The 19,228-nt window shown below is 32.7% G+C and overlaps 1 protein-coding gene across 1 annotated transcript in view; it reads left to right on the top strand.

Annotated features, from left to right (window-relative positions):
• LOC143246688 (putative serine incorporator) overlaps positions 1–19,228 on the top strand; it is a 78,314-nt gene that overhangs the window by 2,959 nt on the left and 56,127 nt on the right. The window contains 3 exon segments of the mRNA XM_076493768.1: positions 6,556–6,720; positions 13,221–13,387; positions 14,482–14,564. Of these exon segments, the coding sequence (XP_076349883.1) occupies positions 6,556–6,720; positions 13,221–13,387; positions 14,482–14,564 (415 nt within the window).

Here is a 19,228-nt window from a genome sequence, read left to right on the forward strand (position 1 = left end):
CAATATCTTTCCTATAGTAAGGATCCCAAGACTGAACACAATATTTCAAATGTTGCCTAACCAGTGACTTATACAATGAAACTATAATCTCTTTAGACTTGTATTAATCATTTCTGTCGATACAACCTGAAATTCCATTCATTCTACGACTAGTAACAACACACTGCTTGGATGATTTTAGAGACTGATCAACTTTAATATCAGGATTCCTTTCATTTGTAACATTGAAGTTATTTGCATGCAAATTATAATTCAAATTTTGGTTTTCCACATGCATTATTTTGCATTTATTATAATTTAAATATATCTGCCATTTATTTGCTTAACTCAACAAATGATCTAAATCCTTTTGTAAAGTAGTAGCATCCTCTTCACAGATAGAAACACCTTAATATCATCTGTAAGGTTAAGTAACTTATTGACTATTCCTTCATCTGTATCATTGATATAAGTCAAAAAGAGCAAAGGCCCCAAAACTGAGCCCTGAGATACCCCACTTGTGACCTTAATCCAGTTTGACAGAATTCTATTTGTAACAACTCTGTGCTATCCTTCATCTGACCACTCTTCTATCCAAGTTGCTAATATATTCTTCATACCTATAGAGACAATTTGTTTAATAAGTCTTTTACGTGGTACCTTGTTAAATGCTTTCTGAAAATTCAGATACACAAAATCCACATCAATTGCCCTCATCTACGTAAGCAGTAACATTTTCAAAGATTGTCAAAAGATTTATAAGGCAAGATTTTACATTAGTGAAAATATGTTGACAATCCAATAAAATTCTAAACTTTCTTAAGTGTCTGTAAAACATTTTTTTTAAGACTTTCCAAAAACAATTCCAACAGCTGATTTCAGACATGGATCTATAATTACTGGGACAATTTTTATCACCTTTATTGAAAAGAGTAATTACATTAGCTAACTTCCAAACCTCTGGCACCTGCCTATTATTCAAGGACTGACAAAAAATAGCAGTAAGTGGCTCGTATATCCCATCTTTAACCTCCTGCAATACCCTTTGAGAAATATTATCTGGCCCAAGAGCCTTATTGCTTTTTAAACTTCCCAATTTTTTTCTTAACTAGTTGACAATAAATGTAATCATCTAGTTTGATCTTTCTTCATTTATCAGCTGTTAAAGATGTCAAATACTGCTTCCATCTTCATCAGCAAAAACCGGATAAAAAGGAAAATTTAATCACCAAACCATCTCGTAATCATCAGGTACTAGCCTTCCTTTATCATCCCTGAAGGATTATATTCCCATTCAGTGGTTTGTTCACACTTGAGGTACCTGAAAAATATGTATTTTAAGTTCTATATTTTCAGCCAGGCCTTTATGACATGTCCTAATTTGATGTCCTAATTTCCTATTTCACCAACTTTCTTAATATTCTATAATCTTTTAAATCTGTTATACCATTCAATTTTATGTCTAAAACTCTTTGTGAGCTAATCTGTTCTTTGTTACTTGTAGCTACCCTTTTATATCTATAAAGCACATATTTAGGTTGGATATTTTAAAATTTTCCACATCTGATCAGTTTCCAAGTAATACATCTGCCTAATTCACAAGAGATAATTCTGGTTGGATCTATTCAAAATTTGTTTTGAAATTTGTAACTAAAATATAGTTATTTGTTATCTCCACATGCAGTAAAACATCAAATCTAATACATCAATGATCACTTGTACCCGGATGTTCTCCAGTTTCTACCATCTTGATCATTTCTGTGTTTAAAGTTAACAATTACTCTAAAACATCATTGTTTCTACTAGTTTCCTTGAAAAAACTGGTGATGAAAGCCATCCTGAATAGTTTCCTAAAACCTTTTTCCTCATGGTTTGATTCTAACATTTCCAAATCTCTATATCTAAAGTTAAATTATGACTTTATTAACAGCTGAAATTTTAATTTTGTTGCAAAGTGTTTCACTAATTTCATCAGTATCATTTGATTGATGCAACAGATTCTGACTAAACACCTTTTCCCTTTATATCAACTAATATAAACCTAAATGGATTCAGTCTTCTTCCCTTTATATCAACTAATATAACCCTAAAAGGATTCAGTCTTCTTCCCTTTATATCAACTAATATAACCCTAAATGGATACAATCTTCTTCCCTTTATATCAACTAATATAACCCTAAATGGATTCAGGCTTCTTCTCTTTATATCAACTAATATAACCTTAAATTTATTCAATCTTCTTCCCTTTATATCAACTAATATAAACCTAAATGGATTCAATCTTCTTCCCTTTATATCAACTAATATAAACCTAAATGGATTCAATCTTGCTATTATTTTTGATGTCTTAACATAATGTAACTCACATATACTCTTCAAAACAAGAAACGCAAAAGGGATATTTTTTTATTTTAAAGAGAAATATATGTAATAACGTTACAAGCTCAGAGTATGTGATGTTACACATGTTAAGGCACTGATTGTCAGACCAAAATGACAATAAAAGTTGTGCACTTTGAAAACAAAGGAAAACATCAGATTTTTTGCCAAAATGCATTCGTGTCCAATAAATGTGTTTGAGAGATCTGCATGTTCTGCACGTGCAACATGTGCAAAATCCATATAAAAGTGACGGGTTCTCGGTTTCCATAGGTCAGTGTTAAGTCACTGACACGCAATACAGTTACGCCAAGACTGACAGAAGCACAACGCAGCAACGCCATTGGTCACTTGGAAGCAGGCGAATCTCAATCAGATGTTGCCAGAGCTGTGAATGTCCACCCAAGCACCATCACAAGGCTATGGAAATTTGGAATCGTCACCAACATCATGGATCGTGGACCGTCCACGATCTAGCAGACCTCGTGTGACTACGCCCGCACAAGATCGCTACATCTGGTTACGTCACCTTCGGGATAGGACCACCACTGCAACGTCAACTGCCTCAACCATACCAGGGCCACGTAGGATTTCCGATCAGACTGTACGCAACCGTCTACAAGATTCTTAGGCCCCATGTGCAACCCATCATGGTGAACGTCAACGATGTTTTTCAACATGACAACGCCCGTCTTCACACAGCCTGACTCACCACTGTCTTCTTAAGACACCACAACATCAACGTTCTTCCCTGGCCCTCCAGATCACCAGATTTAAACCCCATCGAACATCTTTGGGACGAGTTGGACCGATGTCTGCGACGGCGACAACCTCAACCGCTGATTCTACCTCAGCTTGCAGCAGCTTTGCAGGCTGAGTGGACAGCCATTGCACAGGATGTGATTCGTCATCTCATCGCTTCCATGGGCAGGAGATGCCAAGCAGTTATTGATGCTCACGGGGGGCATACTTGTTATTGACGTTGAGTGACGTTAAACTTCAACTAGTGAGCGTGGACTTCGCCTTTGCAGGCTTTGGATGTTCAGCAGTGAATGTGCAAAGTTTCACACATGTCATACAGAACAACCCAGAATAAACTTGTTAACAATTTGTCTCAAATTTTGCCTTTTGCGTTTCTTTTTTGAAGAGTTCATTACATGTAAGGCCACTCCACCCTTCTTATATTAATACTCTATTCCTAGTAAACAGATTGTAATCCTGTTTTAAAAGACATCTACAAAATCATCTGTGTTTAACCGTGTTTCAGTTATTCCCATAACACCAGAGTGTTTCATTTCTACTAATTCTTTAAAGTCATCTATTTTATTTCTTATATATACCTCTAACATTACCATGGTAACTATTAAGTCTATCCTTATGACCACTATATCCATTTTCTATGCTAAACTCTTCTCTGTCTCATTATTTGTTGCATTTAGTTTTTTTTGTTTCCCACCACTTTGATACACAGTACAGTTCTGAGTTAAACTTCCCTTACTGTTAAGAGCCTTTGCAAACAGTCCAGTTCCTACCATATTTAAGTGTAAACCATCCATTCAAAAAAGCTCTTTCCATTGAACTGACTAAGTTAATTTTGAGCAGTTTTCCTGACAAAATGAAGTTATGGCCTTTTTATTTGAATGCCTTTATCAATCCCTTGTACTTATTAACCTGTCTGACCTGTCTTTCCCTATATCGTTATCCCTTATGTGTATTACAAAAACTGTATCTCTGCTATCCCTCTTCCTGCTATCTTCTGTTCTGTCATCTGTAATTTCCACCTGTGTCTTCAGGTAGCATAACCTGATTCTTTTATAATTACCCCACAGACTATTATATCCACATCCTACTCTGACCCTTCCTTCCAGTAGTTCCTCATCTGCAGAAGTCAAGGGCTGAAATTTGTTGCCCAGCAGAGTAGCCTCATTATAACTAAATTCATTACTTTCTGTGCTAATAATAATCTAACTTCTTCAGATGTATGTAAAATCTTACACTACTCCTGAATTAGTGCTACCATTATACAGTCTGTCTCTTGTTTCTACTTTGATTAGGATAGCCTCCAACTTCTCCATTCTACAAACTCTACATAAAAAATTGCACATCTGCAGTACTAGCTTAAAAGTACATGCCGGTCCTGAATTCCCAAGTAAAATCCACTCGGAACACCCATTACACCAAACAAACTGTGAATGCTAACTCTCATACTAGTCCTAACCATTGTATTTATACTTGATGTCTGTCGTTAACCCTGTTACTGTTAAACCTAACATTTAAGAACAAATATTTTTCATCACTACTTTGTTGCAATACTAAAGTAATAAAGTTTTCTCTGCTTATCAGTAAAAGTGTTAATACCCATACCAGCTGTTCATACCCATACCAGCTGTTCCAAGATACATTTTTGTTTCAAGCGGGTTTATCATCATCAAGTACAACCCACCTCCATCTATAACAGCATAAACTGAATTTAAACTAATGGGTCTAAGTTAAAGTATACAAGGTAATTCTTCAAACATCAGGAGACAGTAAACCAGTTTTCTATATTTTATTTAATAAAACAAATCTATCCTGCTTTACGATGTACTGAAAAGTTGAAATATACATAAGCCTAAAGTACTATTACGTGTACTAAGCCTACTTTAATGTTGTAGTAAAATTTACACCACTAAACTTTAACTTAAAAATCTTCATTGTCTTGTCTTTATATACCAAAATTACTATACGTAGTTGTTATTGCATTATTTAATTTAAATTACTAAAGTTTATAGTGCAGATATTCAATAACTTTCAGAAATTATTTAGAATTTGGTTATAAGTACAACATTCATATGCTTATTAAAACAATGTATTAAAAAGTAAACAAACAAGTTTTCAAAACAGAAGTAAATGTAGGTATGGTTAATATCTATATTTTAAACGGGATAGTGGATGACATTTGTATTACTATGTCTACATATTAACACATTCCATTACTGTGTGTGTACATAGTAGGGAGTAACATTCCACAACACTGTGTGTAGGAGTAACATTCCACAACACTGTGTGTGTACATAGTAGGCCTGTGTTAGTAGAACATTCCACAACACTGTCCATAGTAGGGAGATACAACTGCCATCCCTGCCATATTGTGTGCACTGTTTTAGAAAAATCAAAACAGCACATGAAACGATACAAAAACTCTACATGTTAAGAAACCAAATAAACACAGCCACAAAACTATGTTCACCCGATTAAAATTAATGATGAAATCGATAAAGTAAAACAACACTTCATCAAGACGGACAAATTTCCTCCAAAAACCATTGAAAAAATTACACACACACCTGGATCAACAACACAGTCAACTACAAACAAACAATAATAAATTCCAAGAAACAACAAACTACAAAACCTTGTACTGCTACATACCACGTTTCCGATCTCAGCGAAAAAATAACTAACATTTGGAAAAAACTCATATCAAAACATAACATTCCAGAAAACACCAAATTTGTTTAAAAACTAGATACAAAACTGAAGTCCATACTATGTAAAAACAATGACATACACAACACCAACATTATTTATAAGATACAGTGCACAAACTGTCACATCTGTATTGGAGAAACAAGCAGAAAAATGGAAACTAGATTCAAGAACACAAACACCTTCACACATTTTTGAATGCTACAAATAAAGTAAATACAACATAACCGTATAAAAGACCTAGGTACTATAAAGGGAAACAAATGTAGAATTCAAGAAGCCTTACTTATACAATAACTCAAACTGAAATTCCTTTATACTGGTTCAATACCTTTATAACTATACCAATTAATAACCTAACATCTAACTGCAATGCCCCCTACAATTTCATACCCATTTACATTTTTGTTCCTGAGATGTACCCAGCAACGGTAAGTTGCAAACTTTGTTAACCTGAAGATGTTCTAAGAAGGTCGAAATATTGTTCTGTACTTTATTTTAATTAAAGTTTTAATAACCATACCAGCTATCTTGAGAATAAATATTTTAACACATAGTTTGGTATAATGAACTACTTAGAAGATCCTTTTCTAAGTAAATTTTGTTTTAGTATAATGTTGTCGTGGTGGGTTAACAACCAATAAATAATGCTCAGTTTTGGTTTCTGTTTTTTAAGCTGGACCTGTATGACACTTTTAATGTCTAAGGGTACACAATGTTTTATTTCAGTTGGCTTGCTGCTGTGGAAGTGCAGCCTGTAGTCTCTGTTGTTCAGCATGTCCATCATGCAAAAACTCTACATCTACAAGAATTATGTATGCTATAATGCTACTACTTACAACTATTGTAGCATGTGTGATGCTGTCACCATCAGTGAAAGATGGCTTGGATAAAGTAAGTGTCTAAATTTCTTATCTACTTAGAACATAATTTTGATTTGTGAAGAAGTGGATTTTATCTCCAAGATAAACAGAACAAACTAATATAACCAAGAGACTTCTGAGGTGTTATTGGTTTTATGGCCAAGAATATCATTATTAGTAGTGTACCAAAGTGATGGAACAATACTTTCTAATCCGTATATGTAGATACCCAAGAAAAGTATGTCTGATTAGCTATGCTAATGGCCAGGTTATAATTTAGTTTAGCTATAGATCTATTCTGATTGGAAAATATGTACTGTGTGGTAAGGTAAAAATAGTAATGACTTTTGACTCAATATAAAAAGTGATTTTACTTACATGGACACCATCTCCCATGTGAAAAGTAATTAAAAGGTATTTACAGTATGTGAAAATGAAGTGGTCAAAGAACTATGGGGTGACCCGTAAGTCCCTACCCATCCATATATCTTATGTATCCAGTGTATTTGTGTGCTGTCCCCTCATTCTCGCTGCATAATATTATGCAACGCCATGTTCTGTGAGACATTTTCCTCAACTTAGCAGGGGTTATTGTACCAAATGCTGCGGTAACAGTTGCCTTCAACTCATCATTAGTATTATAATGTTGTTTAGACACAATGTCCTTTATAACATATGGATGGGTAGGGACTTACTGGCCACCCTGTACAGTTCATTATGATGTATTGGCTCCAGTTTTCTTAAACTTTTAAATTAGATTAATCAACCACAAGAAGAAATGTTACTAGTTTCCTTAAACTTTTAAATTAAATAATCAACAAGAATAAATGTTACTAGTCCATAAGTTGTACTTTTGTATGCAACAAATTATACAATTCCCATATTCAAAAGTATGTTTAAACATTTGTTTTTAAGATGTATATATTTGTTTTTTTGACATTTTAAGTGGATGTGTTTCTGAATAAATTAACAGTACATAGTTATTGATATTAAGAACCAAATTTGAAGGGTTTATGCATCAGTATTCTATTTTTTATTTGTTATGGAATGTCATCACTGTTTAACTCATTTAACTTATGTTAATAAAAGTGCTTGTTTTTTATATTCCAGTGTTCTGTTTAACTATAACACTGAAAGAACAAAATTCTAATTATTTTCATGAGTCATTACACTAATGTGGTAAACTTGGTAATTGTGAATTAATGAAAAATTGTAACAAAATAGTTTTGATTATTAGAACAACCAGGAAAATACAATTGATTAGTTGATTGTTTTCATGACATAAATTCATTGGATTTTAATGTCAAATAATAGATTACTTGACATTGTCAGTGTAATTTATGCTTAAGGATAATTAATATATTAATTGCCCAGTTAGCAGTGATGTAGTTTTTGCTATATACATAGCAACTAATTCATAGGTATAGGGACTCTTAAAGGCACTTAAAATAAGGGGCCACAATGATAGGAACTCAGTTGTGAATTAATTATAGGGTGAAATTCTAATTAAGAAAATTTTTTGCATGGAAAGCATATACTTAAACAGGACAAGGACAAACTTCTATGAAAGAACCTATAACCAAATTGTAAGGACAGCTTTAAACCAGTGGTAAGGGCCAAAATAAGAAATAGTGTAAGAAAACTATTCAGAATATTTAAGGCCATGCTAAGTTGTTACTGTTGTAATGTTAGAAATATAAGAAATATAATAGATCACCTTAGAGTGGTGGTAGGAATGAAGGATATAATGGGAGTTACTGAAACTTTTAGATGTTTAACCTGTTGACTGCCAAGTATTTCAGCTGATACAGCAATTCCGAACCAAGTTCAAAATACAACTCTAATGCTTCTTCATTTTGTAACCTTTTTCGTGACGCCATTTTGGATCGAAAGTGAAACAATTTGTAAGTAGGTCAAATGCATGTATGGTGCTGGCATCTAGTGTTAAAGTTAGGTATTTGAGCAATACTACCTTTTTTTTTTAATTGGCACCCCTCATTGATTTCTGTCTTAAGTACTGTGCAGATGAACCAAAGATTAACTTTGTGCTTAAGTGAGAACAAGTGTTTAATTGAATTGTAAAAAAAACAAAACAAAATTATTGGAACTAGTAAAACTTAATGCACCATTATATGCTTTAGAAAACAAAATTTCCCAGAAGGTTGCCTGGAGAGGTCACCTGTTTTAACAATTTGCATCAGTATACAGTGTTGTCTGTATGTCAGTTAGTCGATACGAAAATGACACCACGAGAGAGGTGAAACACTGCAATATGCACTGTTGTGACAGCAGTAAAGTGTGCACATACCAGAAATTAAGAGAATAATTCTTCACGTGAAAGGCTGAAACAACATTACTAGTGAACTTGAAAAGCAAGATTTAAAAATATATGTAACTCATAATTTTGGTTTTACTTATTCCTGAAACAGAACACCTTTGGAGACTTTGAGGAAGTACATACAATAGTACTATATGCTAATCCATTCGGTATTGTGTACATGTCATCTTGTATTGAAAACCTTTGACTTCTGAGCATAATATATGCTTTTAATAACATTGTGTTTTGATTGAGTTTTAACAGTACTAATTAAGAATTCAATAAAATGTTTTTGGAAGTATTAAGTTCAACGTGATTGAAACGAGTGCTTTTGTTTTCAAATTAATTTTTCAGTAACTAAAATGATGGTTTTGAATAAATACATGAAAACAATGATTTTGTCACCTGCATGAGTCAGCTGAAAATATCAGGTTTGTTTTGTTTAAAACAATAGAATAAGTATTGATTTTGTTTTATCATTTTGTGCATCTTGCCTGACAGAACAAGTTCAATATAAAGTTAACACCAGGTCATGATAAATGTATTATATAAAGTTAACACCAGGTCATGATAAATGTATTATATAAAGTTAACACCAGGTCATGATAAATGTATTATATAAAGTTAACACCAGGTCATGATAAATGTATTATATAAAGTTAACACCAGATTATGATAAATGTATTATGTAAAGTTAACACCAGATTATGATAAATGTATTATATAAAGTTAACACCAGATTATGATAAATGTATTATATAAAGTGAACACCAGATTATGATAAATGTATTATGTAAAGTTAACACCAGATTAAGATAAATGTATTCTTTAATCTCTTCACTGAGTAAGTGAGTGCTGTTTGATGTGCCACATAATTTTGAAGGAACTGTGCAGCAGGTAACAAGTTTTTATGTTTGAATTATATACTTTAGTGCTGGTATAATTATTAATCTTAACATTACCAATATAGCACATGTGATTTGTATGGCTTCTGAAAAACAAGAAGAGAATCCATACAGTTGCAACTGTATTATGTTTAATAATTTTGTGATGTATGCAGCGTGGAACTATGTAGAGGTATACCTGTATCCATTCTTTAAAAACAAAATCTTTCAATTCAAACTGCCGTATTTTAAAGAGCTTTATACTGTAATGGTTTATTAACCCTTGCATATAACACTTTACATACATTTTAGTTTCAGTATTACTTTCTGTTGTGCTTTTTAGTTAGATAAGTGTGGAGTGTATAAATCTGTTATAATTGTATGGATGGACTAATTCTTCTAAAGCTTTTCATACCGTAAAGCAAACGTAAAATACATGTTGGTTTTTATGGATATAAAGACTTGTTATCCACGATGTTCACTTAAACCTCGTGTTTCAGGCCAACAGTTACCTGTGGTATTAGTTTCTGTTCTTTGTGTTTTAAGATGGAGAAATTTTTGACCCAGTTCTTTTTTGAAAAATGATGTTGTTAGTACATTCTAGTTTATATGATTGTTAGTTTGAAAAATGATGTTAGTACATTCTAGTTAATATGATTGTTAGTTTGAAAAATGATGTTAGTACATTCTAGTTAATATGATTGTTAGTTTGAAAAATGATGATGTTAGTACATTCTAGTTTATATGATTGTTAGTTTGAAAAATGATGTTGTTAGTACATTCTAGTTTATATGATTGTTAGTTTGAAAAATGATGTTGTTAGTACATTCTAGTTTATATGATTGTTAGTTTGAAAAATGATGTTGTTAGTACATTCTAGTTTATATGATTGTTAGTTTGAAAAATGATGTTGTTAGTACATTCTAGTTAATATGATTGTTAGTTTGAAAAATGATGTTAGTACATTCTAGTTAATATGATTGTTAGTTTGAAAAATGATGATGTTAGTACATTCTAGTTTATATGATTGTTAGTTTGAAAAATGATGTTGTTAGTACATTCTAGTTTATATGATTGTTAGTTTGAAAAATGATGTTGTTAGTACATTCTAGTTTATATGATTGTTAGTTTGAAAAATGATGTTGTTAGTACATTCTAGTTTATATGATTGTTAGTTTGAAAAATGATGTTGTTAGTACATTCTAGTTTATATGATTGTTAGTTTGAAAAATGATGTTGTTAGTACATTCTAGTTTATATGATTGTTAGTTTGAAAAATGATGTTGTTAGTACATTCTAGTTTATATGATTGTTAGTTTGAAAAATGATGTTGTTAGTACATTCTAGTTTATATGATTGTTAGTTTGAAAAATGATGTTAGTACATTCTAGTTTATATGATTGTTAGTTTGAAAAATGATGTTGTTAGTACATTCTAGTTTATATGATTGTTAGTTTGAAAAATGATGTTGTTAGTACATTCTAGTTTATATGATTGTTAGTTGAAAAATGATGTTGTTAGTACATTCTAGTTTATATGATTGTTAGTTTGAAAAATGATGTTGTTAGTACATTCTAGTTTATATGATTGTTAGTTTGAAAAATGATGATGTTAGTACATTCTAGTTTATATGATTGTTAGTTTGAAAAATGATGTTGTTAGTACATTCTAGTTTATATGATTGTTAGTTTGAAAAATGATGTTGTTAGTACATTCTAGTTTATATGATTGTTAGTTGAAAAATGATGTTGTTAGTACATTCTAGTTTATATGATTGTTAGTTTGAAAAATGATGATGTTAGTACATTCTAGTTTATATGATTGTTAGTTTGAAAATGATGTTGTTAGTACATTCTAGTTTATATGATTGTTAGTTTGAAAAATGATGTTGTTAGTACATTCTAGTTTATATGATTGTTAGTTGAAAAATGATGTTGTTAGTACATTCTAGTTTATATGATTGTTAGTTTGAAAAATGATGTTGTTAGTACATTCTAGTTTATATGATTGTTAGTTTGAAAAATGATGATAGTACATTCTAGTTTATATGGAACTTAGGATGATATGAATTATCTTATTTATTCCTGTCGTGAGTTTTTATGATTGTTTGTTTGAAAAATGATGATGTTAGTACATTCTAGTTTATATGGAACTTAGGATGATATGAATTATCTTATTTATTCCTGTCATGAATTTTTATGATTGTTAGTTTGCTGTGTATATTGGCTGTCTATATTTCTAGGATAAATTATTCATAGGTAGAACAAGTTGTCATTTTTATCAATTGAAATAAAAAAATTGATTTTTAAGCAAAACTATAAATGTTGTTCAGCTCTATGAGTTTGTCAACAGTTATTTGATAGTTTTGTAAAGAAACAGTGTTCAACATGAAATACATTTAATTTGATTTATAGTGTTATTTTTAGTTTGTGATGAAAATAAATATTTTCTTTGATTAAGTTTTGTACACTGGATTTATAGTTTTAAATTAACAGGAGTACCTTTAATTAAGCTTGTAGGCAAATAGTAAAAACAGCACAGCTATAATGCATGCAATGTAAGCCTCTTAAAGTTTAGTAGTATATAAAAATAATTTGTATATATAGCCAGTTTTTAAAGCAGTGAAATGTTTGTTGATTTATTACTATATTTTGTAAAAGAAAAGAGATACTTAATTAGAAATGTGTGCACTCTTTATCGGATGTTAATACTTTACACTGCGTAGTTTTAGGGTATTCAACACACAGTTAAAATAATTTTTAATGGTGAATATTTATGCTTTTTATTTATTTTATAAGAATATTCTTTTGTATCGGTCTTATTTCAACTCCCTCAAGTGATGGCTGAAGTCTCAATATGACAAGTATTCTACTGTCTTCTATTTTGTTAATGTTCATCTCTTACTGAAAATTAAAATGTTCAATATGAGGAATGCACCACATTGAAAGCTCACCATTTTTTGGTTTTGAAAATTTTCATTATATTTTGCACACATGTGCCTGGTCAAACTTTTTCTTTCTTAATTCAAGCTTGTCACTTTCATGGTATAATGGAAGAATATAAATATGTAGAAAATCTACTGAAAATTACACAAAATTTGGTATACACTTTATCTATGGTAAGTAATTTTGTACTAGTAAAAATAATATAAATTGTACATGATGTTATCCAGTAGTTGCAGACTTAAACATTTGTATCAGTACTTTAAAACCTGTATGTTTGTTTTTGATGTGAAGCTTGTTGTAGTAAGTCCTGAGTCTTGGTTTTGTTTCTGTATAGTTGTGTACATTTTAAGTATTTGAGTTTTGAGTAAATTGGATTCTTTCATAGGCACCCTTTTGTAGTGACAACTCTGTTTACAAAGTTATGTGTCAGGATGTTGGATATCTAGCAGTGTATCGGATCTGCTTTGCCATGACACTTTTCTTCATTCTCTTTTCTCTCATTATGATTGGGGTTAAGTCATCAAAGGATCCACGGTCTGGTATACAAAATGGGTAAGAACTGTAATAATTATCTAACTATTTTATCTGATAGCTTTGTAAGTTTGCTTTCTTTGATACAATAATTATGATGTTTCTACAACTTGCTATCTCACTGAACTGTTTGGTGTATTCTTAATTATTCTTAGTTGTATTTTGGTAATAATTAAGACTCTGGCATATTTGGAAGAAATGGTATGATACATAAGCTGTTTATAAGTTGGTTGCTATAATCATTAGAATGAATGAGAAAAATTGATGTTTGTGTAAGAAACCTTTCAGTCTAAAGTACTGATAGCTACTGTTGGTTATTCTCCAGAAACACTCGAAATATTTCAAGCTTGGAAGAGTTTTTTGGTTAAAATGTATTTTGGAATCAAGAAATTGATAATACTCATAAGAACCTGTGTGAAAATCCATTAAGTAGTTTATTTTGCATAGGTGATGTTGTAGTTAAATTTTATATATTTATATGTGTGTGTGTGTGTTGTTTTATATATATGCATGTGTGTCTAAAGGTGTTTTAATACCTATATGTTCAAGCATTTTGTGTAACCCTTATGTATGTGTCCAGATTAGGATGCAAAATGATTTTGCATTGGCTTAGATGCTGTGTAAAACTTGTGCATGGCATGCAGAAGTGGTCAGTGTCATTGTTTAACAATATCTTTTATTAGAAGCTCCAAACTTCTGAAAGATTTTCATTACACTGTTTATAGATGCTGTGTAAAACTTGTGCATGGCATGCAGAAGTGGTCAGTGTCATTGCTTAACAATATCTTTTATTAGAAGCTCCAAACTTCTGAAAGATTTTCATTACACTGTTTATAGATGCTGTGTAAAACTTGTGCGTGGCATGCAGAAGTGGTCAGTGTCATTGTTTAACAATATCTTTCATTAGAAGTTCCAAGCTTCTGAAAGATTTTCATTACACTGTTTATAGATGCTGTGTAAAACTTGTGCGTGGCATGCAGAAGTGGTCAGTGTCATTGTTTAACAATATCTTTCATTAGAAGCTCCAAACTTCTGAAAGATTTTCATTACACTGTTTATAGTGTATGAAGTGTTCACAACATTGAAACACAACCTGTTTTTTTCTGCTTATTTAGGTTTTGGGCCATAAAGTACTTGATTCTTATAGGTGGTATTGTTGGTGCTTTCTTTATCCCAGAAAGAAATACATTTGGCAGAGGTTAGTAGTCTTCATAATTTTTATCCTAAAAGTTTATACTTAGCTACAAGCTAAATATAATATACACAAGTTTGTCTACACATTTGTACACATGAAGTATTTGCACTATAGCTTTTGATACAGCATGTGTATCTTCATAAAGTTCAGAAGACTTTTAGTAAAGATTACAAGTATTTTATATAAAAAAATCAGATTTTTTAATAAAATATTTTTAATATAGATTTTTTTGTGAAAATAGTTTTCCATTGCTAGTCTGAGTGCAAAGTGATTTCTTGTTATGATTAAAAACAACTGTTCTTTGTTCCAAAAATCTCAAATATTATTTGTGTAATCTTTAAAACTCAAATATTTTTCAAATGTTTGTTTTCAGTAAGACTTTATATTTTGTTATTTTCTTACACTCTAGGCCTGGCATGGCCAGGTGGGTTAAGGTGTTTGACTCATATCTGAGTGTTGTGGGTTTGAATCCCCGTCACACCAAACATGCTTCTCCTTTCAGCTATGGGGTCATTATAATGTGTCAGTCAATTGCACTATTCATTGGTAAAAGAGTAACCTAAGAGTTGGCAGTGGGTAGTGATGACTAGCTGCCTTCCCCCTAGTCTTACACTGCTAAATTAAGGATGGCTAGTACAGATAGCCCTTTTGTAGCTTTGTGCAAAAAATTCCAAAACAAAGAAACAATGTGCACTCTAACTATGTGGGGTCTATCACTTGACCAACCTCACAATCATCATGAAAGAATTAGGAAATATAAATTATGCTTTTTTCATGTTAGAGTGGCTACATATTATAACATGAAAATACAAATGTTTAGTCTGAGCAGCTTAAGTTTCCTAATGCTATATATTTACATATATATTTACTTTTTATTATATTAACCTACCTGTCATGTATAGATAACATTACATGACTTGCATTGACTTGGTGCATGTGCACTTGTTACATATTCAGTTATATACAACTTTAGTCTTCCCTGAGTTGTCTGTGTTTTAGTGAACCAGTATTTTGTAATATAGTCACATTTAAATTATTATACATTATATACACTTGTATAGATTATTGCTATTTAGAAGTAAATTATTAAACTTGATTTTTTTTTAAAATATAGAACAATAAATCAAGAAGTGAAGCAAACAATTATCTTTTCTCACTACGGCCTTTGTACTCAGTTGTTACTGGAGATGAGTTGCTAAGCCTTTTAAAATTTCACATGTGGATGATATCAAACACATTTTTTGGGGATTTATATATGTACAGTTGAATGATCAAAAATCATAAATTACTACACTGATACCATATAATTCCACTATAATTTATTAAGCATAGCAACTAATATATTTTGATTTAAAAGAGAAAAAAGAATCTTTGAGCACACTAAAGACACAACCTACCTCCTTGGAAACTTGGATCAAAAGAACATGGTAGCCTTTTCAAAGATTACAATGGTGGAGAAAACCACTTTGGGGACATTCAAAACTGTTGATTGGTTATTCACATTACATACTATAGTAAGAGTACATAAGGGACCATTTCATAAAATGGAGAGAATTGAACTTTAAGTACATAACCCATATTTCAGCAAAATAAAAAGATGCGAGGTTCTTATTTTATGTTCAGTATTAGTGAGTTGAGTTCCTAATTTGTACAAAACTATAGGCTTAGTATTTTGACTTGACAAACATCTAATTTTAAACAGTGAGGCATACCATATGACTCACTAAACTGTATATTTAGATGTGTTCATTTAATACTCACTTTTAAATTAAGAAATCAACTTGTATATAATATTAAAACTTGAATTATAAGCTACAGTTTGATTCCAAATTTACTGACATAAATTCATAAAATAGTAGTTCAATAAAATTTTGAATGCAAGTCAACAAACATGATGACATAGCCTTTGACCCATGACACATAGTGAAAGGGTTAAATGTTAAACTGTATTACAGTAATACTAAAAAGAACTAAAGATTTGGTTAGTTATGAAGGACAATGCTTTTTTCATTATAAGTGAAAAGGATGAACGCAGAATCGTACAACAATTTAAAAATGTGTTGTCATTTTACTCGTTGTTAGTTTAGTGTCTGTATCCGAGATTCAGTGGTTTACATTAATTGTGGTCTTTCCTCAGTGTAGAGGCAAAGATTCAAGATTAGGAATACTCCTGGAATGGCATTACCAGATGAATGAAGATGTTATAAGTACATTGATTGTTTCCTGCACACAAATTTCTATAATACATGTATTTAATGGTATTTTATTATACCACGCTTTAGCATACACACATACACAGTGCATAATGAAATGAGAGAGAAAATAGAATGTTATACCTTAAGATAATCTGTGAATTTAGTGTCTGATTTTCTTAAAAATGCAAATGGACTTCTCAATGGTATCTTTGCTTTTGCTGACATATTCAAGCAACTAGGGATTTTGATGAGTACTCTCAAAGTTTCTCAGTTTTTCCAAACATCCCATGTTTGTACCTGCATCATCTTCCTCGTCTGGAAAAGCAGTAAGGGTTTGTTCTCTGGCATAAGCTAGCAGTTTCTCGTCTGTCTGTGTAGTTCTCTTAGTGATGACATCATCAAAGTTTGCATGCTCTTAGCTGGTGATGTCTGTGTAGTTCTCTTAGTGATGACATCATCAAAGTTTGCATGCTCTTCGCTGGTGATGTCTGTGTAGTTCTCTTAGTGGTGACATCATCAAAGTTTGCATGCTCTTCGCTGGTGATGTCTGTGTAGTTCTCTTAGTGATGACATCATCAAAGTTTGCATGCTCTTCGCTGGTGATGTCAAAATTATCGTTAACTTCAGTATCACGTTTTTCACCATTTTCAGTCAGACCATCTAAAAACCTCATTTAACAAACACTTCTTAATTGTTGAAGGTGATATGCTATTTCGTGCACTCTTTAACCACATGATAGCATCCAGCATGTCAACCTTCTTGGACAGGTCTGTTGCATGTGCAGAATCACCCATGTGAAATAAAATGTGTTGCCCAAGCAGTTTTCTGTAGTGCATTTTAATGTTCTATATAAACCTCAGAGTGACTGACAGTTAAGGGGAGGAGCATGGAAATCTACCTCGAGGATCGTTCTTCCACAGCTGGGTTCAACCTGTCAAGTCTGATGGTGGAAGAGGTATGGTTCAAATAAGGCCTGATCTCACAACACATTGGCTGTCCTACAGCTTTGGTGCATCTATTCACACACACATGGCCTGATCTCACAACACATTGGCTGTCCTACAGCTTTGGTGCATCTATTCACACACACATGGCCTGATCTCACAACACATTGGCTGTCCTACAGCTTTGGTGCATCTATTCACACACACATGGCCTGATCTCACAACACATTGGCTGTCCTACAGCTTTGGTGCATCTATTCACACACACATGGCCTGATCTCACAACACATTGGCTGTCCTACAGCTTTGGTGCATCTATTCACACACACATGGCCTGATCTCACAACACATTGGCTGTCCTACAGCTTTGGTGCATCTATTCACACACACATGGCCTGATCTCACAACACATTGGCTGTCCTACAGCTTTGGTGCATCTATTCACACACACATGGCCTGATCTCACAACACATTGGCTGTCCTACAGCTTTGGTGCATCTATTCACACACACATGGCCTGATCTCACAACACGTTGGCTGTCCTACAGCTTTGGTGCATCTATTCACACACACATGGCCTGATCTCACAACACATTGGCTGTCCTACAGCTTTGGTGCATCTATTCACACACACATGGCCTGATCTCACAACACATTGGCTGTCCTACGGCTTTGGTGCATCTATTCACACACACATGGCCTGATCTCACAACACATTGGCTGTCCTACGGCTTTGGTGCATCTATTCACACACACATGGCCTGATCTCACAACACATTGGCTGTCCTACAGCTTTGGTGCATCTATTCACACACACATGGCCTGATCTCACAACACATTGGCTGTCCTACAGCTTTGGTGCATCTATTCACACACACGTGGCCTGATCTCACAACACATTGGCTGTCCTACAGCTTTGGTGCATCTATTCACACACACGTGGCCTGATCTCACAACACGTTGGCTGTCCTACAGCTTTTGTGCATCTATTCAGACACACATATATACCTGCTTTTTCTGTCTTTGTGATACAATTATGGCTTCTTTCCTCTTCCATTGCCCCATATGGGCAAAGACTGGACCATGGATGAAATAGTCTCTCATGGGTGTGTCCCTGCCATGGAGTGTTACATCCCATGGATTTCCTTCAGATGCTTTCTGAAGGGAGATCATCTAGGTAATTTCTGCACTAATTCCTTCATCTTAATGTGAGATAATGGTGATTTTATGTAAAGATATCACATTGTTTCATGAGAGATTATGTGGTAGTTTATACAAGGCTGCTGGCTTACAGATTTCTTTGGTAGAGTGCAAAAAATAGTTCAGGAAGATATCAATGAGTATGTCTATGAACTTTCAGTGCTACAATTTGTTTTGATACCTGCAGTAGGCAGAGCACAGATAGCCCATTGTGTGGCTTTGTGCTTTCAATGCTACAATTTGTTTGATACCTGCAGTAGGCAGAGCACAGATAGCCCATTGTGTGGCTGTGTGCTTTCAGTGCTACAATTTGTTTTGATACCTGCAG

The sequence above is a fragment of the Tachypleus tridentatus genome, chromosome 3 (genome assembly GCF_004210375.1).
Source record: "Tachypleus tridentatus isolate NWPU-2018 chromosome 3, ASM421037v1, whole genome shotgun sequence".
NCBI classification, from domain to species: Eukaryota; Metazoa; Arthropoda; class Merostomata; order Xiphosura; family Limulidae; genus Tachypleus; species Tachypleus tridentatus.